Source organism: Sinohyriopsis cumingii, chromosome 3 (assembly GCF_028554795.1).
Source record: "Sinohyriopsis cumingii isolate HCF-2022 chromosome 3, ASM2855479v2, whole genome shotgun sequence".
NCBI classification, from domain to species: Eukaryota; Metazoa; Mollusca; class Bivalvia; order Unionida; family Unionidae; genus Sinohyriopsis; species Sinohyriopsis cumingii.
Window position 1 is genome coordinate 37,204,681 of NC_142963.1, and position 27,684 is coordinate 37,232,364.

A 27,684-nucleotide genomic window follows, 5' to 3' on the forward strand; every position below is an offset into this window, starting at 1 on the left:
TGTAGTCAGCTTGAATTCTCTATACATGTGAAATGGCAGGCACAGGGGTAACCATTTCAACTGAATTACCACCTAGCATGGACCCCGATAATATATCTGAACTACTTGCAAGACAGAAGCAAACAAAATAAAGTGGTTGTTGAAAGGATAGGGGGAAGGATAAAATCAACTTTAGCTACAAGAACCTGTTTCTGAGGAGTATCTCTGGATGATAGGAGCTGCTGAATAATCTGGTCAATGTTGATTTCCATGGACATCATTGCTCACATTAAACCAATGCCCATCAATGTATCAATTTCAGAATTTTTCTTTCAAAGCTCAGGAATTATGAATATCTAGCTGAAATTGATGGAAAATGATTTAAGCTATTTTAAATATTATATTCTTTGTCCATTCTCTATTAGGCCTAAATAGGGACAGACAATAATTATTTTCTCTCTCCCTCCCTCCCTCCCTCCCTCTCTCTCTCTCTCTTGCCTGACGATATATATTTAAAACAATACTGTGAACACAATTACTTTCATGTGTATTAAAGTTTTTGGTTGGGGGGAAAAAATGACATTTTTGTTGGTATCTAAATCCAGGGATTGTGGAAAGGGTTCTATTCTTTTCATGGAAAGATCACTGTTTGTTGGATCTTTGAATTTGTGGTAGGTAGCAACCACAAACTCCACATCAATTGGTACCACACCAAAATTTATTAATGACCTACCACTTTTAATAATGAACTCAATTTCATCTACAGATCTCTATGCAGATGTCACAACATTGTCAGACATCCAAAACACAAAGAATGAACTGGAAATTTCTTTACAGAATGCCCTAAACAAAATGGACAACTGTAGCACATGCAATGGCATTGTGGTAAATACTGGTAAAACTAAAATATTATTTATCTCAACATGGCAAAAAGGAACAAATCTTGATAATGATGAACTATGTCTGACATGGAAGGATAAAAATTTGCAACTGGTCTGTCATGATAGACTACTTGGCATTTTGATAGATAATGACCCATCATGGACTGAACATATCAAACATATCAGTCAAAAAAGTTAATTCAAGTTTATGGCAAACATATCAAACATATCAGTCAAAAAAGTTAATTCAAGTTTATGGCAAACATATCAGTCAAAAAAGTTAATTCAAGTTTATGGCAAACATATCAGACATATCAGTCAAAAAAGTTAATTCAAGTTTAAGGCAAACATATCAGTCAAAAAGGTTAATTCAAGTTTATGGCAAACATATGTCAAAAAAGTTAATTCAAGTTTAAGGCAAACATATTAAACATATCAGTCAAAAAAGTTAATTCAAGTTTAAGGCAAACATATCAAACATATCTGTTAATTCAAGTTTATGGCTTCTCAGTAGAATAAGTCATTTTATCACGGAAAGGCACAGAAAACTATTTAATAAAAGTTACATACAACCCTATTTAGACTACTGTAATATAGTATGGGGTAATTCAAATGACAAAACCACAGCAATGCCAGCACATCTTCAAAAGAGAGCATTTGGACCAATTTCAATCCAGCAAGAAAGCAAGGAAAATTTAGCTGGTTAAGTTAAAAACATTACCTATTAAAGGCCGAATTTGTTTGAGGAAAGCCAAATTAATGTACATGATATCCAATAATAGTGCTCCTGAATATTTACAATCACTATTCCAGTATAGGCTACCTGGCAATATTCCCCACCTGTGATCCATGTCTACCAAACAGTATAAGAATCCCAAACCAAATAAAGAATTATTCAGAAAAAGTTTCCAATACTCTAGAACTCTGCTCTGGAACAGTATTCCAGTTGAGATTAGAAATGCCCACTCTATTTCCTTCTTCCAAACCCAATATATCCAGTGGCTTCAGAGATGCAGTTAAAATAAATTCTTTTGTATGAGGGCCTCAAGGTAGATTAGTTCTTCAGCTAATTTTTAGATCATAAAAGTACTTGATGGACAGGACTTCATAATGTAATGGAAAATATTATTCACCAGTTGTTTCACCATTTATATCCAAATGAGTTATCCCTAGTACTGTTTAAGACTAGTTAGCCAGCTAGATAGATTGATCAATCAATAGAAACAAACTTGCATGCATACTTAGAGGCATGCATACTTAGAGACAGTCTACAGAGCTGTCCACAGCAAATGTCCTTGTTTCAACAGCCTACAGTTTCCTGTCCTTTGTCAATGTAATAGACCTTGCATTGTGAGGAACATGTCACCAGTACTTTCATTTTTAAAGTCATACTGAGAGTTTTATATAAACATATATACATATTTAGGGTAGGTAGGTAAATGGATGGCTATAAGAGTTGCTTTTGCTCTTTGAATATTTTTTTTTCATTAACTAGTGTGATCATCTTTGCATGTACATGCCTCTGCATGGCTTTCTTTTACTGGAGGAGTTCTAGTTTTCCACAATACAAAGTATAAACACAAGCTGTTTACTTCTAGCCTTTTGAAAGATGTGCCAGAATTCTATCTAATAGGTAGAATATATTTAACATTCACATAGAATTTTGTTTCTAAAACAAAAAATCCAACCCTTTTGTACAACAAATTACAAGCTTATCCCTTGAAAATAATTAGAATGCCTCAAACATCCACAAAAAAAAATACATTAGTTTTTGTAACAATGACACTTCAAATGACCTTTTACCTTGTGCTGATAAAATTACATTTTTTTCCACAATGGAAACTCTGAGAAAACAAAGAATTGAGTAAAATTGTTATGTACCAGCAGAAGTATTTATTTATTGCTACTGAATTTGTACTTAATTATCACTATTAAAGACCAAATCCGGTTGAGCAAAGTCAAATTACCATCACAAACCTCTAATGACTAGGTATAAGAAGCCAATAATTGTAATTCATAACCAATGGGATGTGTAAACATAGCCTTACCCAGAGTTCTAAAAAATGCTCTATATCATCTTTACATCAATATCACAGTACAGGATCAAGCAGTTTTTTATCTGATAATGTCCAGTGAATCACTGTTTGGGTTAAGGCAATACAATATGTACTCGCTTATAAGTCGAGTTAGACTGCAAACAACAAAGATCTGATCTGCTGCAGCATTATGCGCTTGCACACCAGGGTCTATGCTGTTTGTTCTATTGATTACTCCTAACAAACTGCACAGACTCAGATCTGCTGGCACATTATGTGATGTCAGATCTGAGTCTATGCAGTTTGCAGTTGGACTTGTCCAATAAGCAAGTGTATATGGTAAATGTTCACTTAAAAATGTTTGTCATTTACATGATTTCATTTTGAAAGAACTTGGCAACAGTTACAATGACTTGTAGCATTGATTCAATTCCTGTGAGGAATGAATTATAACCTGCAAGATTAGATTATACTGGCATAATTATACATGAATATCAAGCATATAATCATGTATCCTGGGATAGGCATTTTCCTGCTAGGTATATATGGGTCAGTTGATAATTATAATCAGATGTATATATCTTGCTGTTCTCAATAGAAATCCAGTTGGTTTGTGCATATAGCTCAATGTTAAATCCTGTTTGAGTAATAAATGATTTCTCCTGCATCACAAGTCCTTACCTTGCATGAGAGTTAGGCAACAGTTGCCAGCATGGGTTCATTTCCTGCATGAAATAAAATCTAACTCTTTAACCTTATACTGGTATAATTATAATACAATTTCTTTCATATAAGCATGTATCCTAACCTATAATGTGGGATCTATAGCTCAATGTTAAATTCCATTTGTTCTGTGAGTTGGCATGTACCTCAAATCCTTACCTTCGATCTTGTTCCATCTTTTGTGGGGGATGGATGGGGTGAGCATATGGCCATGTGGGTACTGACCAATGCATGCTAGCTAGGTGATAGTTGCTGTTACTTGGCATTGACTCAGTTTCATCTTGGAATCATATATAACTAACCTGTTGGATTATATTAGTATGTGTGTGTAATTAATTAATTGTATTGTGGACTTGACCTTGTCCAAAATCAAGTTCATTGTGTACCTGACCAGTAACTGTTAATTTTAAAAACAAATAATACACAGCTAATATTTTTCCTATGAGTGTGGATTAAATATCAAGATCATTATCAATAAAGGTAAAAATATTTGGGTCTGAGACTTGGACATTAGGTATTCACCCATTAACAGCCTATTGTAACTGATGTGTACCAAATTCTTCATTTCAGTATAATTTTAGTAACATATTTTATCTGCTTACAATTTCGAATTTTCAAGGAATGAACTCTGGACCTATATCTTGCTATTCTTTTGTGTCTTATTTTAAAAAAATATAATCTTGTTTACTTAATTTTAATAATTCTTGCATTTAACATATTTTGTAGATTCATTTGTATTGTGTTTAGTATTTGATTTGGGAGGAATTATTATTCAAATTATTATTCCCTGGAAATATGAAGTGTTCTGCAATAATATTCTTGGACAGAAACATTAATTTGGAATTATAGTGAGTCAAGACAAGGACATCTTGGATTATATTACTGTGATTAATTGGAAGACTTAGTGCATCATCACACTTCAGGCCACTGGTACATTAGTACATTCAAGACTACAGGCACATCAATGCCTTCAGTACTGGATCTTATTTCAAATACCACTGGAATTTAAATAGAACTTTATTCACTAGGCCTGGTGATAGAACTTTTTAGGACTATTCGGGATTTAATCTGCAATACTGTACTTTCACTTTGTATTCTTGGGAAATAATTAATTGTTGAATTTTACAAAATTATTCGCTCTTTTCTATTACTTAGTTTTAAGACCATAGAGTCGTAATATATAGGGTAAACCTCTGAAGCACCTTTGAAGCCACAGAAAAAAGACCAGCAAGAATCTACAAAGTAAAGAGTCAAATGAAGGACAGAGCATGTGGAAATGTCACAGATGATGCCATTAACTGAAATCCAATGCATTATATTCCAAAAGTGGAGAAGCAAAAGGTATGGCTACAACAAAATCCAGCATCAAATACATGGCCTAAGATAATGCAGAGTCTTTGGGAAAACTGGTGAAAGCAACTGACTGCCTAAGCAATTGTTACTTTTATGGCTTTACAAACAGATGGCCAGAATTCAAGATAGTCATTTTGTAGATATTATCAAAAGCAAGAGCCAAGGCAGCTTCAAGAGAAACTTTGACAAATATAAGAAAGCATGGGAATATTTTAAGTACAACTAACTTCAAAAATAAACCAGAGAGAATTTACAATATAGATGAGACAGGGAACAGTACTGAACTTGCATAGTTCACAGTAGTTTCACATAAAGACATGAGACTTCATTACACTACATCACTAAGAGCTTTAACTGTCATAATTATTGCCTCTGGAAACCCAAATGAGAATAGTATTCCTCAATACATGTATTAAGTCTTTCCTGGGCAGAGATCAATGATGATCTCCTGAATGGAACCAGTTGTGGAGCTGCAGGTGAACTGTCAAAGACTGGATAGTCCGTTTCACTTATAATTCATAATTATCTAACAAAGCCTTTTTGTCAAGCATGCCAATGTTTCTGATACAAAGATAAATTCACCCACTCTTATCTTGTATCATGGACATACACAGGTATCAAACTTTCTTTGGACAGCTCCGGTGGCCTAGGTGGCTAGAGCATCCACCTCAGATTCGAAAGGTTGAGTGTTCGAACCCCAGCCGAGTCATACTTAAGACTTTTAAAATAGGTACAAGCAGCTGCCTCACTAGGTGCTCAGCATTAAGAGGTTAGTACTAGGACTGTTCAGCCTGGTGTCTGGATAGCTGACTGGGTGGGACATGATGCCACAAGTTTGCAGGATGATGCCCCATTGCTAGACATCACTATAAACTGCCACACTGCCTACATCGTAGCAATATGGCTGGAAAAATGTTAAAGCTACATTAAAAATTCAAATTACACACACACACACACACAGAGACACATATAATTTCCTTAGCAGACTGGGCTAAATGAGAACAATGAGAAGAATGCAGCTGATGCCCAATTTACACCATACTTACATGCATTCCTGTGGGTATGGCATAAATTAAAATTGGTGTGAATCAAACTAATTTTCCAAATAGGACACTTGTAAGTTAGTTCTTGGGTAAATTATAGCTCTAAGTTTTCAAATAATTATTATCAATGCATAATTCTTCAAACAAATTAATACATTTAAAAATTCATTGCATAGGTGAGTGATCAGATGCATGCATATGCACATACATGAGCTGCATAAGAGTAGCAGCTTATGGTGCCATTAATGGTATAAAAACAGGCATAGTGGTGCAAAATGAATGTATTTCGTCATTATAACTGGCACTAAAAGAAAGTGCATAAATCGAACTGGTATATAATAAGCATCACCTGTATTATGGTTTGTCTTACCTCTGCACACAAGCAATCTGATGCAACCTTTAAATGTTTGCACATTTGGACCCTTTAAACTAATGTAAACTAAGAATACCAATCAAATATGAAGAATAATTCTGTCCTGACCATAACAGAATAGCAAGCTGCTGAATTTAATGCTAATATACTTAAAAGCCATGATGGCAGATAACATCCATATTTAGAAAGACAGGTATATACCTTTTTCACAGCAAATCCATCTCTGATGCTCAAGTTACAGCGTCATTCATATATACCAACAAAGAAGTGGAAAAATCAACAGATGAATGGTCCCAACATAGTGTGAAATCCCATAAAAACAGAATGCAATGATACAACTGCTACAAACACCACAGTTAAAAATTTCTGTTCTTATGTGGAAATCTAGTGAAATACAGATGAATTAAATACTAATGTTCTCAATTCATTATCTACAACAAAGACAGGACTTTCTCATGAAAGAACTGGCTTTTTACAAAAATCTCAGATCTAACAAAAACTACGAAAAGTTTAAGCATCAAAAACAAGGCAAAAAAACTATTCCTAGTGTATCATGAACCAGCACAAAAAAGCACCCACTGATTTATTATTATTAAAAAAAATTGATTTCTAATAATATTAGTGGTGATGACAAAATACATCACTGGCAGCAATAGGAAATAGGGTGATCCAAGTTGATTACTTTTGTAACTTTGAAAGAATATGACCTGCCCAACTGAGCTCATCTTAAATACTGTTCCAATGTTACAATCATGAGAACAGACTGTTTTTAGAAGTCTAACTATTCAACCCAAGACTTCAAGTTGTGTTCATTTAAACACAATTTGTGTCAGGTTCCTCTTGACTCATTTAATTTCACTCATTTTTACAATATTTCTTTGACTTCCAGTTGTGTTTTATAGTGACTTAACTTTGTGCAACACAAGCAGCAATGTCACAATTTTAAGACAAGTATATGCCACCATACAAATAATTTTTGGGGGTTACCACAATGTCGGAGTAAATCCCCTTGAATAATCTGGAACCTACAAGGCATCTGCCTATCGACTGCTTCCTGCAATCATCTGATATAAACTGGAAATTATACACATCTTAAATTCTTAATAATGAGCTAAGAACAACAAAAGAAGACCTATATAATTTCCTGAACTCAAGTGTCTTTATTTACTTATTTGCCAGCTGTATAGACCCATGATACCATAGCACTCCAGAATATATTTGATAATTAATCTCAACACATCTGCTAGCATTTTTCTGGCTGAAAGATGCAAAAGAAGCTGTTTCCTGGAATGTCAGGTAGATGTAACATGTTAATCACTTCAATGCTCACGAAAAACATTCCTCCTCTCATCCTGACGAGGTAAAATTTAAATGAGCCAAGTAAAACTGTACTAAAGACTTGTCACTGGGCCAAGCAGATGCAGATTCATACCTTGCATTTTCTACCCTCAACATGTGCAGAAGTTCAACATTTCTTTAAATCAGTCATGCCTCAATTATAAATAACCTTTGTCAAATTTGCCTTTCTGTTGTCAATCTAGAACATGTCATAAAGAAACAACTTTATTTTGCTTTACTCAGGTACACAATGTAAGCTTGATAACTAAAAGGGTAGTTTTTATGAACATATTATGAAGCTAGCTCTCAATTTCTTAGTGGTCTTGGTATTTTACAATGACACTTTTCAGTAATTTAGGTATCACTTTAATGTGAAGAAAGTTTCCCTTTTGACAAGTTATCATACATCTTAATGAGTCAGACCTCTGAGAAGTTCTGCAATAAAGAATTTGTACTTGCTTTTACCTTCATTTGGTATGGCAATGTTTTAGTTGCCCTAGGTAACTGGTATATTCAAGACTGAAGCTTTACTGATACATTGTCATGCCAAAGGGTAGATGCCAACAGATATTGCTATAAGTATGTAATTACTTGTTAGAAGAAAAATGTTGGCAGCTTATATTCAGAATAAGTACTTTAAATATCTCATCTAATTCCCATGTCTTTACTTTGCCACGACAATGTATTAAAAATACCACAACGTCTTTAAACATGATGTTGTAATGTATTGATAAAGCAAATAATGTGGAGAAAACAGCTGATTAGTCAAAATCTATTTTGGGCAATGGCCTAATAATGTTCCAATTCTTTTAGCTAATCAGCAATCTTCCTTTTTTATGGCACCTGTTTGGTAGCATTCTAGCCTGGAGTTTGACCTAGATGGAACATATAGTACTAATACAAGTTACTGGCAGTTTTCTTGTGCAAAATAATTACATACTAATATAAATATTTATTGGTGTCTTTACGTTGGCATGAAAATGCATTAAAAATGCAGCAGTCTTTAAAATACTGGTGATCTGTGGGGCAAGTGTAAACTGTCTGACCAGATGAAAATTATACAATTTTGACATCCTCTATCTCTTACATCCTCGCATATCTAATTCAAAGATGTGTGATAGCCTGCTGAAAAGGAAAATTATAATACCTAGTTACTCAATGGTTTCACTGTAAATGCGAATGCAAATATCACCAAGAAAGAGGCTATGTGTGCAAATCGAGTTACAAACATTGTCTCTTGTTATATGTTTATCTAAGAAGCAATGCATTAGAACATAATATTTTCATGGTTTTTACCCATTTTAATAACAAGCTTGCATCAGGTACCTGTGGTTCTGTAGTAAAAGTGTAAGCAGTCTAATGGAGAAGTATGCTGTATCAAGAGTAGATAGGGGCAAGTAACTTTTGCTGTTTACTCATCCCATGGATGATTGCTTGGAAATTTTTCCTGTACCCTGCATTTGTTCACCTGTAATATAGCCTAATGTTAAGAAATGCTAATGTTTTATTTAAACTAAAAAATAAAAAGGTTTGGGCTATGAGGTCATGCCCAAGACCAAAGCATTGCATGAAAATGTTTTAACCCTGACTCCAAAAGACTGCGCATGTTGCAGGATAACTTATCCTAAGTTCATATTAAAAATATCATCTGAAGAATGAAGAAACTCAATCATGAGGTTCATGAAATATAAGCAAATTAAATTTTTTAACCCAAAACCAAATTGGAAATTTTCTATAACTGTGACCTCGACCTCAAGGTAAATGAGGCAAACAAGCATGTCACATAATGATTTTCTTAGCTTCATAAAGATTCATCCCATGTATAGTGAGAATTTATCGATGGGTTCTGTTAAAAATAAAAAGAATGTAAGCGAACGAAAAAAAAACAACGGACCACACCCATTATGCAAAGCATTTCCTATTATTGTGACCTAGACACCAGGTTAAAACGGGCAAGCATGCCTGTCAGAGAATGAACTTTCGTACAATTATAATGATTTATACAGTGTACGTTTGAGAAATAGATGAAAATTAAATACTTTATCCAAAACCTGAACTGTTCACGACGAGATCGCCAGAAACGTTTCTGATATGTCCCTTTTTCTACTAACGTGGAATAAACAATAAATCAGAACTGATACAAATGTAATTATATCTAATGAGTATGACCAGAAACGTGCATTCAAGCCCCCAACCCATCATTTCCCAGATCTCTACAAATCATCCAGTGTGGTTTACTTTATCACAATGTCATATGCATTTTTGATACATTTATATCAGCCATTCTTACCAACGGTGCAATTCTAAATATTTCATTCATTTCTCTCAGCTAATATACATTACGATACTCCCTCAAGGTGAATATGAAAATCGATTGTCGTCTCTGAGTTTAAAGCGCTTGACCCGCCATGATGTGGTTGATGATGATGAGCAGGTCATGTGACGGTTGTCAAGGAAACAGCCACTGAGGAAGAAAAAAAAACGGTTTCGGATTGTTTTTATTTTTTGTTTTTATGTTGTTTTTTCTGTTGTTTTTTCTTTCTTTATTATTATTATTATTATTATTATTATTATATTTTTATTTGTATTATTATTATTATTATTATTATTATTATTATTACTTTTATAATGGGGTATACTTGGTCAGCTATGCAGCGCCATCTCCGATTTGTTTCTTTTTCTCGTTTTCTTTCTTTTCGCAGTGACACAAAGAAATATAAATTAATTTACTTTACTTCATTTAATTTGAAAACAATGATAAGAACAGTTTAAGCTCGTTTGGAGACTTTTGATATAGACGAATGGTTCTATGTTTTGCTCTGTATCTGTAGTACTGTGTCAAAAGAACATATACGTTAGAGCCATAAGAGAACACCTAATGTCATTGCTCTTTGTACAGAATCTCCTGTAAAAAAATATATATATATTTAACCACGCTTAAACATATAATGCTGAGTAAATGATCTCTTGCATTTTATCACAGCCTCTGATATTTTAGGCATACGGTCATGAAGTCCTTTGGTTAAATATAAGACTGAGTGAGAAAATCCACATTGTCAAGAACAACACGAATGCGAATTAAACCGAAATCTGGTATCAGTTTGCTGTTGTTGTTGTTGTTGTGTTTTGTTTTTTTTTTTTGTTTTTTGGGGAGGGGTGTTGGTTTTGGTTTGTTTTCGGTTGGTTGTTTTTGTGGTGTGTCAGAGTTTGCTTATTTTCATCTTGGATTTATTTCTTTGCCATATATTTACAATAGTTTTGAGGTATGATGTATGTGATGGCCAGGGTAAGAATTCAGTTTTTTATCAATTTTCCACTGTTTTATCTTTGTAAAAATATGGACCCAAGGCCGTCTATATAGGCAAACTAGGCAATCGACTATGGCACCAGGCTGACCACCAATTTTCGTCAAAGATGCCGGTATACACCTATCAGTTTTAATGGTACCATCCAGTGGGGTCGTATTTCCAATATAGCTGTAGGTAATGTAACCGATCAAAACAAGGTCGAAATATTTATGAATGGCAAGTGTGCACGGTACAAATCAAAACAATATGTTCATTAGCGCACACACATAAAATCTCGCCTACAGAATATTTCTTATCCATGCATTATCATTTGAAATCAGTATTCACTAAAGGACGTTGACTTCCCTTACTCAGGTGCTACTCAGTTGTGGCCCGGCGCCGTACATGCCGATGTTTTCCCTGGAATTATTATAATTACATGCATGCGTAACGTCGCGGATTATGTTTTTCATTTGACAAATTTGAGCGCACGTATAGTCAGTATCAAATGTATTGGAACAACGTGCATTTTGCGTCACTGGTTTTGCTTCAACTTTTACCGATTGTAGACGCTTTATATAGCAGAGTCCACAGGCCAGACATGTATCTCTCTTTACATGCAGACCTGGCCCTAGGATGTGCTGGGCCCAAGGTAGCAAGCGATGAGAGGCCCTTCCCCCCCCCCACCCCCCGCAAAAAAATTGCATTGCGGGGTTGATTTCCTGAAAGCGCTGGACACAAGGCGGTTGTTTCGTTCGCGTTGTCCTAGGCCCGGGCCTGTTTACGAGTTCCAGTGCAAGCGCTTGTTACATATGAAAGTACATCACTGGGGTAGCGATGGACTTCTAATTAAGTCAGACATTGCAGTTTCGTTTTTTAAATGTTTAATATCATAGTGGTGTCTTATTGACTTCTAAGAAATATTAGTATAACACACGTGTACTCGTTATCTTATATTGCTTCTTTAATAAGCCATACAACACAAATTTTTAATAGAAGTAACTATCAGGCCCAGAGCAATAACAAGAAATTGTTGTGTAGTTGGAAGCCATTAAGACCTCATTAGTAATGGGAGTCACAAGCCACGATGATCGGCCTGTCTAAAAAGAACATAACATCAGTTGTTCTTTTCGACTAAATATAATTATCGCAAGTTTTAGGACCAGTAGTAGAATTAAATTAAGAGAATGAAATTGAGAAATCTCTATAAATCAATAAAATCTTATACCTTCTATCTATCATTCTGGACTGTAAGAATGAGTAGTGGTTTAGGGTTTGTATAGTAAAAACTCTTACAGCTACTATGGAAAAAAAGAAACCACTGCTAGTATCTTATGTCGTGATCAGAATTTGGAGGGGTAAATGAATCCAAAGCTTTAAAAGTTTATTGTTGTGTTTTGCTGCAGTAATAGATCTTGTTTGTTTTAAAATTATATGATCAAAAGGTAGAATATTTTAGATATTGAAAGTATTTTGAACACTATACATTATTATATGTACTTGTTACAATAGCATGATCACCAATATTGTAGTCCTGTAAGAGACTTGTCTGTCGAGAATCACCCTAACCTGTTAATTTGCCGTCTTGATTAGCCATTAATTCAAACAAGTAATAAAAATAATAGTTAAGAACATGGCAATTCGTTTCTAATATAAGGAGATTTTTTATGCTTCCACCGTTTGGCAAATAGTCTGTGATTTTCAGTCTGTCACTCCATCCCACATTTCGTATCCGCTCCATAAACTATTAATGGGTTGAGAGATTTCGATGAAACTTTGTACATATATGTGTATCTCTACTGGGCACTGTGTCGCGTACCAGATCCAGATCATCGTTGAAAATCATCACACATAAGGTTTAAATGTCGATATACTGTTGTTTGAATCTGGTCCATAACGTTTTAATTAAAGTTTGAACAAATAGGTATATTCGCTAAATGATGTATTGTGTACCGCACCAAAGTCCATGTTGCCAATTTCAAGGTTAGAAGGTCAGAAACGAGGTTCAGAGGTCAACAGGGATTTTGATGAAACATTGCGTAATTGTTTATGTTAATTAGATGTCGCTTAGCACACCCATACTTATGTTTATCTCTGACAGATGATGGTGTGTCAGTAGAGAAGGGGGGCACTTTACGGATAATGGGAAAATACATTATCGACCTTCCTTGGGTACGTTTAAGGACAAGATTTTTCAGACCCCCCCCCCCCTCGCGCGTTTACAGACAATGGGAACTGAACATAGGGAATAATGGGTCTGGATACGGACAATGGAAAGTGGGGCTGTTGTATAGGGACAAGAGGAATGTAACAGGTGAGGTGGTGTCACGATACTGAAGACTGGTATCAATATTGCAAGGGGCTGACCTCAACCGGGCCAAACAGCAAACACTGACAGGGGGTAGCGGGTAAGTTCAGCTAGTTCAGCGGGTGGCAGGTAGGTTCAGCTAGTCCAGCGGGTAGCGGGTGGCGGGTAAGTTCAGTTAGTTCATAAACTATACCAATAAAGCAGCGCTTGAGCCAAGAATTCAGCTACTGTGCGAGGCGATAAATCATTTCGTGGAGAAAGGAGAAGAAAGTAAGAGGCAGAAACGTGATTTATCGCCTCGCACAGTAGCTGAATTCTTGGCTCAAATTCATGCCAGCGATTTTGGAGATGACGTGAGTAAGCCAGAATCCAGACCCAGAGATTCTACACCCAACCAAAGTCCACCACCATTAACCCCTCAAAACTACTACCATATTCGAGAGATGGAAAAGCGCTCCTCTAGAAAATTTAGAACTACCGCTTACATTTACACGGTGAAGTTTAAAGATTTCAAGTCCGAAGTACCGTTGGAGAAAGCGGGGTGTGGGGTGGGCGGGGGTTATCACCGAGGTCAAACGGTAATGTCAAGCCAAAGAAGACAATTGCTTGAGACTTTCCATTCATCACGACAGTTTAAAGGTCCCCGTTTGGATAGAGTTTAGCAGCCCAGCAGAATTGACACCTTCCAAAGTCATCGACAAAATTCAACACGTGCAACAATCCAATGAAAAGCTTCACATCACCGATGGAAAAGCGACACTGTTCATCATCCTCGCGTCTCTTCCCCAAGGAACATGACTCAAAAGGGTGTTATTGGTGGACGATCTTCGCAGCACCCAAAAAAGTCTCGTCCGAAGTAACAACCTTCAAGACAAGATGTGTTTAGCCCGTGCCATCGTCGTAGGACGAACGTATGCCGACAAGAACGACACGGTAGAATGGAAAAGAGCCTGGCAAACTATTCTATTTAAAAATCGAACCGAGCCAAACAACGAAGAGAAACAATACTCCTGTTACAGCAAGCAGTGTTATACAAAGACACCCTGTGGCATTCCTGAAATGCAAAAATTGCAAGACGTCTTGGCTCCACGCTACACGTTGAAAGTGCATCCTCAAATGTGCGCGGTCCTCTGTTGTTTTGAGGCAAAGATTTCAAAGACGGAAAATATATTCACGTCTATTATCACGATGAACATTTCGATGCCATTACCAGTATCACCGGATTTCTGGGATACATTTACTACTGTGAGAAATGAGCCTATGGCTGTAACAATCGAGAGAAACACAAGCATTGTGGATCGAAATGCAAGGAATGTTTGGCCTCAAATCCCAGTCTTGACGAAGGACAAGAACGAGTGTATTTGCCCTGCTTGTCCGCTAACTTTTGTCAGCCATGCCTGTTACCAACAACATCTGAAGACGCAAGGTTCACAGAAGAAAACTGCCTGTCAACTCCTGAGAATGTGTCGTACTTGTGGACAAGTCATACGTAGCAAAGGCGCACATATGTTGATAAAAGAAACGACGTCACATTTGTCACCAGATCGTGGACTTGGAACATAAATGCTACATTCAAAAATACCAGCACCAACATGAAGAAGATGACCAGAAGAAAGGCAATTTCATCTTTTTCGATTAGTCATTCTCCTCAATGCAGCAAGATTCCTGGAGGACGTGAAAAACGTTTCGGGGACCGAACACGCTGGCCGATTTCGCCCAATGGATCTTGACCCCATCGACGAGACATTGAGCCAAGAGGACATCGAACGTTACGGAGATTGCCATTGCCATGTCTCGGTGATGGCTCACAATTTCTCGGGATACGAGGGACAGTTTCTTTTTTACTATACGGAACAAAGTACCGAACTTCCTAAAGTGACTTTGAACGGATCCAAAATCGTTTCCATGCAAGTGGGACAAATGCAGTTTAAAGATTCGATGAGTTACTTGGCAATGCTTTTGAGTCGAATGCCTAAAACGTTTGGAATTACAGAAATGGCCAAAGGCTATTTCCATACTTTTCAATACCGAAGCCAATCAACACGCCGTTCCACCCCATTTGCCTGAGGCTCACTATTACGACCCTGACAACATGCGTACCGAACAACGAGAAGCTTTCTACGCTTGGTACTAGACTCACGCCTCGGACCACTTTGACTTTCTGGAAAAATTGTTAAAGTATTGTCGTTCCGACGTGGACATTTTACGGCGTTGCTGTGGAAAATTTCGAGAACTGTTCATGGAACACGGAGGGATCGATCGTTTGAAAGATGCCTGCACCATTGCCAAAGCGTGTTGCTTAGTATACCACCAACAATTCATGCCCGAAAAGACCCTGGTTGTCATCAGCCCTCAAACGACCAACATTGTTAAACGTCGAAATTCCTATGCTTGCTACAATACTTGTGTGACAAGGAAGACAAATGGATTCAACATGCCCGCAACGGAGGAGACGAAAAGACCAATGGACCGTGTTCGGTTGATGGCTGGGACTGAGAAAACTCCAAGATTGTGTACGAGTTTAACAGATGCTTATTTCACTGATGTTCCATTTGCTACCCTCAACGTGACACTAAAAATCAGTTTTTGCAAAGTACCATGGAAGACTTGTACAAGGCCACTTGTCAGCGACACTTAAAGTTAGAACAGCAAGGATACCAAGTGATGGAACTGTTGTAACACGAGTACGATTACCGTTTGAAAACCAATCCCAAGTTTAAACGCTTCATGGAAAGTTACAAGCTGGTGGACCCTCTGAACCCTCGGGAAAATTTGTACGGAGGATGGACGAATACCACCTGTTTGCTGTACCACGCCGGCGAGGAGAAAGGAGAAGAAATCAAATACTTGGACGTGTGTTCGCTGTATCCTTACGTGTGCAAATATTGTCACTTTCCCGCAGGGCACCCGTAATTGCTGACCAAGCACATCGACCTGGATGATATTCGACAATACGAAGGATTGATTAAATGCAAAGTCATGCCTCCCACGGACTTGTACCATCCCGTTTTACTTCACCATTGCCAAGGACAACTGCTGTTTCTCTAGTGCCGTACTTGTGCCAAAACGTGCAACCAAGACCGACATTGTCAGCACACCCAGAAAGAACACGCCTTGACAGGAACGTGGGTCAGCGTGGAATTGTTTAAAGCTCTGGACCTGAGGTACCAATTGTTAGAAATGTACGAAATGTACCACTTTCCCCAAGACAGAAAAATACCAGAAGGGTAACCAAACTCAGAAAGGTATTTTCGCAGACTACCTCAATGCTTTTATGAAACTGAAACAAGAAGCCATCGCCTATCCTTCCTGGTGCAACACTCCCGACGACCAAAATAAATACAGGGAGCAGGAAGGCATCGCTTTAGACTAGATAGAAAAAAACGAAGGAAGGCGATCGTTTGCCAAAGTGATGTTAAATTGCTTGTGGGGCAAAATGGCATACCGACCGTGTTTACCCAAGACGGAGTATTTGAAAGAACCTTTCCGCTACTTCCAGATGATTCACGACAAAACAAAATACATGAAACACGTAGACGTCCATTGTAGGAGCCTGGACGGACGAGCACCCCGACGACAAGATTCTAAGTTTTGCTACGGTTACGAATACCGGGACCCACAAGGAAAAGTGCACACCAAATGTAAAGTGATAGAATTGACTCTCAATTATCGCACCAGTCGACTGGTGAACTCTGGCGTATTGAAAAATGCGTTGCAGTCTGAACATGACCGTTAAAGTGATCAACTGCGAACCGCAGTTTACCAACATACCAAATCGTCAGTTGGCATTTGGAAAAAAGTCGTGTACCAGAAGCGAGTGAGACTTCCCAATCACTTCCCTTTGCCGTACGGACACATCGATATTGGTCAGCATATAAGAAAGGAAAACGTCCACGACCGATAGTTCATCGTAACTCAAAAAACCAAGAGTTCTGATCCTAAATTCAAACCTCCTGTGAAAAAAGGTAACGTTTAATCCTATGTTCGTGACAGTGTCAGAAGAAGAAACCGTCACCGAGGACAACCAATCCCTTCAGGACAGGACTGTCATGGACATTCCTGAAAGACCATTCCGAGAGGCCACCTGTATGATTCTAACCAATGTAGAGACTCTAAAAACATTACACACTTTCCCTAGGACACCTTTTGTTACCAAACACATGTTGTACAATAACTTGCTTATATTCCACTTTGATCTTTGTGATGTGTATTTTATCGCTGTACTTCACCATTTGGCCTTTATGAATTTTTGTTTTTCGTGTTCTTCCATTTTACTTTGCAATAAACGTGGCCTGAAAAAAATATAAAAGCTCTTGTCCTGTCCGTCTTCGTGTCAAAAGTGACATTCCTTGCACTATGGCTACCTCTACTGTCTCTTCCACTTTCAAAGTCATCAATGAACACTTAGATCATGCTAGCTGGGAGACCTTGTATCTTTGCCATCACTTTAACATGTTAATTGCCAGACCTATCGGTTCAGGCAAAAACCGAATTGGTCAAACGTTTGATCGAACATAAACATCATTTGATCGATCGTCCACCTCAACGGATCGTGTGGTGTTACAAAGAATGGCAATTGACGTACAGCCTCTTGAGAGAACGTGAAGGCTAATTCACCTTGTTTGTGGAAGGCGTTCCTAGCGAAGACGACGGGATCGGGCCTGACCCCAGTCAAACTTATTTGGTCATTTTCGACGACATGTTAGGAGAATACGAAGAAGAAATTAAACTGGGGTTTACAAGCAAAGGGCATCATCGTAATGTCAGTGTCATTTACATCACTCAAAATTTGTTTCAACAAAGTAAAGCCCATCTCACCATCAGTCTCAATGCCCAATACGTGGTCTTGTTTAAAAGCCCTCGAGATAAATCGCAAGTGCAAGTCTTAACCAAACCGTTCGGAACGCCTTGGCTGACTCATGCGTACGGCGATGCCACTCAAACCCCACACGTCTATTTACTCATGGATTTAAAACCCACCACCCGCGATTATTTGTGATTTCGTACCCATCTGCTTCACCACTGGTGCCAAGACGGAGGGCCTGTCATGTACACGTTACTGTCGTCGACTTAACAACAACAACAACAAAAGCTATAAAAACCTCGGACACATTGGGTCTGTCTCACACAGTGTCAAAATGACGTCCCTTCAGTCTCATCTTCCCATCAAATTGATTCGTGCCTTGTACGGTATCAGTCGAGAACAAAATCTACAGATACGTGCTCGTGTCTTAGAAGCCAGTCTCAAAGAAGTCTTACGATGGATTATGGTGACAGCACGTCAATTACTGCAAGGCATCATTCACATTTCTCATCAAACCAAACGCTTTTTTGAAAGAAACAAAGTAGCGTTGACGCAACTGGCCGATTCCTGCACTGACACTGAAACCAAAAAGCAAATCATTTTGAAACCTGGAGGTAGCGATTCTTTTGGACGTTTCGTCATCAGCTCCCTCTTAAAATGGGATCCTAATGCCCCCAAAGTCCTCCTCAAGAAAAATGTAGTCACTCCCAAACAAACCAAACGGACCCCGAAGAAGAAAAAGAGCAACGGTGTCAAGACCAGTTCACAGCCCCAGAAAAAGATAAACCCACAGAAAAAGAAAAAGAAAATTCCCCAGAAAAAGAAAAGCCCACAGAAAACATCTTCTACCCGCAAGAGAGAAACTTCGCCCAGGATGCAACCTTACATTCGCAAACCACGACCTGCAGAGACGGTGACCGTGTCTCTAGTTGACCGTGTGCGCAAGTTAACGACACCACCAGAGAAAGTACGCAAGATAACAACACCGCCTACATCCAGAATTGGATGGATAAAAAAAGACGATGGTCACCCCTTCTCCATCAAAAGAGAAAAGGAAAGAAGTGAAGTCAGAAGTGAAACAAGAACGATTACCCCTGTTCAGACATTCTCTTCCTCCTTGACACCTATCGCTCGTTGGACACGCAAAGCATTACAAGCCATGAAAATACTATACGGAAAGAAGAGTAGCATCAGTGAACAGTGGGTGACTTATTAACAAAACTTAACCCAGCATTTAATACGATCCAATTCATCCTGCAGGCTACGGAGGAGTTCAAAAATTGTATCGTGCTGCCAAAACCCGACTAAAAAGTCTCCTTTTACCTCAATTGCAACGATGGTTACAAGAAAAAGTCACGTACACTTGGCACAAACCCATTCGACGAAAAGTTTCCAGAAATAGGACCCGAGTGGAGCGCATCGATCATCAATGGCAAGCCGATTTAGCCGATGTCTCTCATTCGGTCACCTTCAATCGTGGCTACAGATATTTGTTTTGTGTCGTCGACGTCTTTTCCAAATTTACCTGGGTCGTGCCATTGACTTCCAAATCGAGCACTGAATTAGTGTGAGCCCTCAAACTTGTGTGTGACCGCTCCGGTGGTCTAGTGGTTAGAGCGTCCTCCCCAGATGCGGGAGGTCGTGGGTTCGAACCCCGGCCGAGTCATACCAAAGACTTTTAAAAACGGTACTAACAGCTGCCTCGCTAGGAGCCCAGCATTAAGAAGACAGTGTTAGGACTGGTCTGCCTGGCGTCAGGATAATGTGACTGGGTGGGATATCATGCTACATGTCTGCGGAATGATGCCCCAGTACTAGACACCACTATAAACTGCCACACTGCAGACATCGTAGCGATATGACTGGAAAATTGTTAAAGCTACTTTAAAAATCTAAATCACATACACACACACACAAACTTGTATTGAAGCAAAGTGGTCGTCAGCCTCTTCGATGGCAAACCGACAAAGACATCGACTTTCTGAACCAAGCTTTTAAAAAAGAATTAAGGAAACGTGACATTCACTTTTTCACCAACGATGATCTCGAAACCAAAGGCAGAATCGTTGAACGTTTTCAATGCACCTTGCAAGAACGCATGTGGAACTATTTTAGGCATCAACACACTCTCAAGTACATCGACTTCTTACCGCACTTGTTCAAGCGTACAACCAATCTTACCGTCGGAGCATCGGACGTGCCTCCCAAGAAGTGACTCCCGACAGCGAAGTGCTCGTTTTTGAGCGCCTGTTTGGTACCTCCCAGATCGTGACAGTCCCCAAGAAAAGTGGAGTGATGGCAGCAGGAGAATGGGTGCGCTTGGCAAAACCAAATGCACTTTCGACAAAGGTTACGTACCCAACTGGACCACCGAATTGTTTCGTGTCACTGGATGAGTACGTGGCCTTCATACTGCCGTTTATAAATTGGAAGACGTGAACGGGGAAGTGTTAAAAGGAATGTTTTACTTGCCCAAGTTGCAACGCGTGACCAAAAAAGAAGACGAAGTGTACGACATCGAAAGCATTCTCGAACGAAGAACCCGAAAAGTGGGAAAACGAGGTGTCAAAGAAGTCAACGAGCGTTGGAAAGGATATCCTCCCAGTTTTGATTCTTGGATCAACGATTCGCATGTCATCGACTATTAAAAGGAGTGACCATCATGTCCTTCCACACAGACTCAACCGCTACCACTGCAGTGACCACTCCTTCACCCAGTTCTTCTCTGCAAGACCTACAAAAGCAACCCTTGTGAGTGTGGATTGGAGAACGTGTGCCTAAAACGCAAATCGACTTTTTCTGTCAAATCTTTGTGGTGTATTTTATCATCGGTGCTGCCATTGCCAATCTGAGTTTGCGACAAGGAGACAAACAATTGTGAACCATTTTACTGAGCAGTTGCATCATTTACCTTCTTCCCAATCCTTCCCTTAAATCTCCTCTAACGGGAACAACAGGAGCCTTACGTACAACATCAGTCACCACCCCAACAACAACCACCACAATAATCTTTTAGACACTCATCTGACTTTAAGTGACCCTTCGGAAAGCAGCAGACTTCTGGGACTATGAACAATAACAACAAATTTTACTTGACGCAGAATGGAACACAGAGGGAAGTCTTCACTATCCCACAAACTGAAAATTGGGATGATGAGGCCACTCAACCCGCCTTTCCGCTCCCAAGAACAAATGTAAATTGGGAGCTGGACTGAAGTAGACGTTGCGTGTGTGGGGCCAGGCCTGGAAGATGCTAGCATTGGTCAGGTGTATTTGAAGTTATAAAAAAACAGCCCTTCTCAGGGGTAGCCAAATCTCTAGAAAAGAGAATATTCAAGTTGCAAATCTGAGCGAGTGTGGAGTAAGCGTTCATGTATGTTTGTGTGGATCGTAGATATTGCGCTTTTTTCTCCTTCCCGTGTATGAATAGTAGATATTGGGGTTTTTGATAGTATATTTTGGGTTTGTAAGCGTTCGCTTACGTTTGTGTGGGTAGTAGATATTGTGGTTTTATCTCCTTCCCGTGTGTGGATAGTAGATATTGGGGGTTTTGATAGTATATTCTGGGTTTGTAAGCGTTCGCGTACGTTTGTGAGGATAGTAGATATCGTTTTTTTTTTACTGTATATTTTTAGGTTTGTATGGGTTAGCGTACTTTTGTGTGGATAGCATATTTTGGGGTTTGTTTTTTCTTCTTCCCCTGTGTGGATAGTAGATAATATATTCAGTGACTGTAAGGGATGTTTTCCTTCACGTCCGTGCTTGACATATAAAGTCAAGCGTCCGTCCTTCTCGCCATTCTACGGAATAACCAAGGAAGAAGATGGTAAGCAACCATATGAACAAAATGTTGAAACTACAGGAAGTGGTGGATACGATTGGCAAGGTGGAAGCATTACTAGTGAGAATTGAAAATGGGGCCTATAGTCCGCACATTTTAAAAATGGAATTAAACAATTTAGAAAAGGCTAAGGAGTAACTGAGACAGCTGATTAAAGAAGAAAAGGAGGATGAAGAGTACATACAGAGGATGAAAGAGTGGAATAACAAAATAGAAAAAGAAGAAGAAAATGAAAGGAAGAAAGAGGAAGAGGAGCAGAAAAAACAGGAGGAGGAAATAATGAGAAGAAGAAGACAAAAAGTGTAGGACAGAAAATAAAAAGCTGGTGGAGGAATAGAAGAAATTCGAAGAAGAAAACCAAAGGCCCTTTTCAGGGCCACTCATATGCCTCGAAAAGATCTACTTTCTTGCCTAAACATTTTTTAGCCCGTTGTATAGTTGTTTGTTGTTGTTGTTGTTGTTCTAGGGTTTAACGCCATTTTTCAGCACAAGATACATGGCGGCCAGTATAACTGGTGGAGGAAGAACCCTTGAAAACCCAGGGAAGAACCACCGACCCACGAGAAATAGTTGTTTGTGTCATAAATTGATGTTTATCAATCTATGTCTGTATGTTGTATGTGTTATACATTTATATGTCTCTGTCTATAATGAAGTTCTTTGTCCCTCCTTTTCCGCCCCCGCCTTGCGCTGTTTTATTGGTACAGTTTATGAACTAGCTGTACTTACCCACCACCCGCCACCCGCTACCTGCTGAACTAGCTGAACTTACCTGCTACCCCCTGTCACTGTTTGCTGCTTGGCCCGATTGAGGTCAGCCCCTTGCAACATTATTACCAATCTTCAGTACAGTGATGTCACCTCACCTGTTCCATTCCTATTGACCCTATACAACAACCCCACTTTCCTTTGTCCGTATACAGACCCAGTATTTCCTATGTTCAATTCACATTGTCTGTAAACGTGCCCATGGGTGTGTGTGTGTGTCTCAAAATCTTGTACGTAAACATGCCCAAGGCGGGAGTGTGTGTCTGTAGTGTATTTTCCCATTGTCCGTAAAGTTCTCCCCTTCACTACTTAAGGCACAAAGTTAAAAACAGAGCAGGTCGACTTAAGTAGCAGAGTCCTGTCAACTGTATACTTATCTAATATATATCTGCCACAACAATTGATTGCATGAAACCTTTTGAGTGATTGAACATTTATTTTAATACCTATGGAGGGTGGCTTTTGTATCCAATAGAAGCGTTTATAACTTATGTTAAAAAGTCATTTGCTAATTGTTGACAAAGAATAAAATTTTACAAACATGAAAATGTTCATTTTTTCCATAACTACTTTTTAATTTTTAAGATCTATTTTTTTTTTTTTTTGCTTTGTTGCCTCATTATATGTTTTTATTACGACGGAATTCATGTTAGATAGAAAATAATACTTTAATAATACAACCATGTTTAATCTGAGAGTGCATTTGTTACATTTTCTCTTTTAATATCTCATTTTAAAAGAAGGAGAATCTAGATAAAACAAAATTGTTTTGATTGACTTTTCTTAAATATAATAAAGGAAGTATTTTATGGTTTTAAATATCATTTATGCAATTAATCCTATTTTGGGACTATTTTAGAGATATGTTTTGATCTTTTTAAGCATTAGTAGCACAAATTAGCATTTATGAGGATATATTCCAATTAATTACTCACTTGGAACAATTATCCTTCTTTCACATACGTTCGGGCTAATGACTCTTTAGATTAATAAAAAAATATATTACAAATATTGAATCTTCGAACCAATGAACCCATTTTCAGATACCTTTTTTTATATAAAACTTTTGACTTGTGAAACCTTTTCCAAATAGTTTCGGTATAAAGACCATTAGAACAAATCAACCCATTGATGGTAAATACCTTCCGAATAATGCATTTTTGGATTTTTGAACCTTTCAAATTTGTCCTTCGAAATTGTGAACCCTCATGTCATGGAACCTTCGGAATATTTACCATATATTCTTAAAACTTGCACACTTCAGAACAATGGAAGTTTGAGCAAAAATATTCGGAAAATAGTTCTTGTACAAAAATAATTCGGAACATCGAGCAGTATGAGCAAAAGTAGTTGATAGTATAGTTCTTAAATGCGACGAATAACAGATTTCGTTATCAACATGACGAAATATTAAAAACGTCCATTCGCTTAAGATTGGTCACTGGTATAGTTGTATAATGTCTAGTTGGTCCTGTCGTATGAGGAGGGATTCAAGTTCAGATCTAAAGTGGATACATGCAAATATTTGTATTCAGCTAAATTTGCTGTACAACTTTAATATCGAATCAATTTTACCCGGTCAGTAAACAAAATTCCCAAAAGCAGAGATAACATTCGTGAAAAACAAAACTAGATTTAAAATTTACACGGGGAATCAGTGTATGAAGTAGCCGTTTATTAATCAACTATTGCAATGGCAAGGTGACATTGATCTGAAATCGTTTGTACTTATGGAAGGACTAAAGAAATGTTGCATCTTGTTGAATATCACAGTTCCAGTTGTATATGGATGTTCTGCTGGCTTCTTGATCATGTTTAAAGACAGTTTTTCAAGCATAGTGGATGTCTTTATTCCGTTTTAGATGGTTGGGAAAGAACCGTGTTTAAGCACACATTCCACGATCCTAAGGGTTAAGTTGCTTACACAAACATCAGTCAAAACTTAAATACACAAAAATGAGAATACTGAAACACGACAAAGTCCGATAACACATGCTGAATTAAGCGAATGGCTAAAAGAACAAACTACCTACATCCTACTTGTTATACCAGTAGGCTAGAAAAAAATTCCTTACAGAAGAATTTATGTTACTCACGTAAATAAACAATGGAAAGCAGACATTGTTGACGTCAAAGCATATCAAACATACAACAATAGATACAACAGATCTTAATAGTTATATATATACTTTCTCAAAATATGTTAAAGCGTGTACATTAGAAAATGATGGAGTAAAACATGCACGTCTTGCGAATTTGGCAAAGAACATCGCAGGTAAACAATAAAATGTTGCATATGCAAAACGTGATAAAGAAGCTACAATGAATCAATTACTTGTATAGGTAATAATATCCATTCAAGCAGAAATTAAGAGCGACAACGTAGAGAATATGAACTAGATTCAACGTTAGTTTTAAAAAGCTGAAGAACAAATGCAAAGATAAAGTCTACAAGTTGGTCTAAATTTTTTAACAAGATAAAAGGCAATGAAAATGGGATACACATTGATACAATCATTAAGACATTTAAACTTCTCCCGGGCTGAATTCAGAAAGGTATACCAGCGGGTCACACGATAACTCAAACAAGTATTCATTTTCTTGGATAAAATATTTACTATGAATAATTATAGCACACCCATCAAACCTTGTGTCACAAAGAATTGTCACAAAATGTATCAAAATCTGTTGATTTTGAAAGATTTTTCACATGATGATATACAGATCATGAAGATATAGTTTCCATGGACATCCAGAAAATTCCATCTCAGTGTTTGAAAACATTAAATGGAGACTCGTTATACTTACTCACATAAGCCACTTCCACGCTCATATTTAAATAATTTGATTTCACCTTTATATAACTCTATCTTTAAAATATTCAACAAGACACAAATATCCTTCAATGGAACTCAGTCTTGCCACTGAACGTTTTTGTAAAACTACACTAAAAGATTTGACAGTGATTAATCAGTGTCAAGATACAGATCGCAAGGTGTCATGATATTTGAGAAGAATAAACTAAACTGGGCACTACGGATGGCGACAATTGATAAACAAATATGTACCAGGTTCCAGTGCTTACCAAATCAGAATACTTATTTCCCGTTGATTTCCAAATGATAAAATTGTTTTTAGAATGCAAAATACCATTACCCAGTTATCATGCGTTCAATCAAATAACAACAACACTGAAGGGAAACGATATAATTTGATTTGCAACAATTTCAAAATTCCAGCAAAGTATGACTAGAAATATATCAGCAGAATAACCGAATACTTGATCAACAGTGGGCCAGAAGAACATAAAACTGCACGCCAAGCTTAAGGGCGTGTTATTCTGCTGGTGTGTTAGCAGCTTACAATGGAAATGTAAAAAAGTACAATGCTACCTAAGCAAGCAAGTGGGAGCAAAGATGCCCGTTACTGTAATCGGACGTAGTCTAACATTTGTCACTATGTGCCTTCTGTTATGGAAGTATCATGGCCTTCGTATTATAATAATGGAACGATGACAAGGAACACAATACAATGCACGATTATAAAATGGAATGTAAATGGACTTCTGATTTAGAAAAAATGACACAAGGATTTCAAGATGAGCTATCAAGGAAAAATCTACAAAGGAAGAATTATTCTCAGATGAAATACACATTTGGAAAGAGTACCGATCGGGAAACGAAATACCAACCATAAAAAGATTTAGAACAATGGAAAATTTCAAAGATATGGATATTCTTGATTTTGGATTAAACAAATTGTCTTCTGTGAAAAATAGTGATGAGATCTAGTACGAGTATTTCCGTCTGAAGTCATACTGGATCAGGAAAAAAATCTCCTGCAAAATAGGGATAGATGTGATCAGAAATTAATTTTACTTCTATTAACTAACCAAGCATGCAAACATAAAATATTATTAATTTCAATTTATTGAAATTGCCTCTAAAATTACTTGATTTTACTAGCGATATTGGCAAAACATACAGCAGGAGGGCCAGCATGAACAGTGACTACTAGCTCATGCAGAGCGCAAATGCTGCCCGTGCCTTACTAATTAACCTTAAGCTGAACTTATGCGCTAAGCAATATCATTTTATTATTAAAATTTAACCATACAGTACCATGAATTAATACTTACATATATGTGTCAGCTATTGTTGATACTTAGAATGGAATTGCATGGATACTAATGGAAGTGCAAGGATATGGGAGCATAAGGGCAAAGATGCTATGAGCGGAACTGCAAGGATATTAGTGGTGAGCAGGGACACCGATAGTGATGAGGTGATACAGTTGGTGAGGCTGCAAGGAAGCTACTGGTGGAATTGCTTATGCACTAAGAGTGGATTTGCATAGATGCTGAGAGTAGATTTGCACGGACACAGGGGAAGTGCAAGGATACTTTAAGATGATATAATAACGTGCCTATATATTCTCAACCATTATTTCATTATGATATAAATGTTGCTGTGATTTCTAATCGACTTTGAGCCGAACCAAAACGCTAAGCAATATTATAGTATTATCAAGATTTACCAAAACTGATACTTGGAATGTAATTGCATGGATACTATATTGGAAGTACAAGGATATGGGAGCATAAGGACATAGATGATATGAGCGGAACAAGCAAGGATATTAGTGGTGAGCAGGGACACCGATAGTGATGAGGTGACACAGTTGGTGAGGCTGCAAGGAAGCTACTGGTGGAATTGCTTATGCGCTCGGGGTGGATTTGCAAAGATGATGATAGTTGATATGCAAGGATACTGTAGTGGAAGTGCAAGGAAACCATAAGAGGATACAATAATGGAGTTATATATTCATATCCATTATGATATAACTTGAAAAATTTCTGATAAAGATAACCAACTTACAGCACATGGCGCTGCATGTGCATTATTTGTAAATTGAAGGCGTGCACTATGCACTTTTAATGTTCAGAATATG

At 37.8% G+C, this 27,684-nt stretch overlaps 1 protein-coding gene across 8 annotated transcripts in view; it reads right to left on the reverse strand.

The window, feature by feature from the left end:
• Nucleotides 1-27,684, reverse strand: part of LOC149802702 (uncharacterized) — a 90,657-nt gene that overhangs the window by 48,666 nt on the left and 14,307 nt on the right. For 3 of the 8 annotated variants that reach the window (XM_089952089.1, XM_089952088.1, XM_089952090.1), the window contains 2 exons: nucleotides 10,017-10,190; nucleotides 186-339 (listed from right to left, as the gene is read on the reverse strand). In XM_089952089.1, coding sequence (XP_089808215.1) covers nucleotides 186-260 — 75 coding nt within the window. In that variant the 5' untranslated portion in view covers nucleotides 261-339; nucleotides 10,017-10,190. Of the gene's footprint in view, nucleotides 1-185; nucleotides 340-3,577; nucleotides 3,655-10,016; nucleotides 11,499-27,684 lie in introns of those variants that run through there. The other 5 variants (XM_089952095.1, XM_089952094.1, XM_089952093.1 and 2 more) reach the window with 4 other exon arrangements.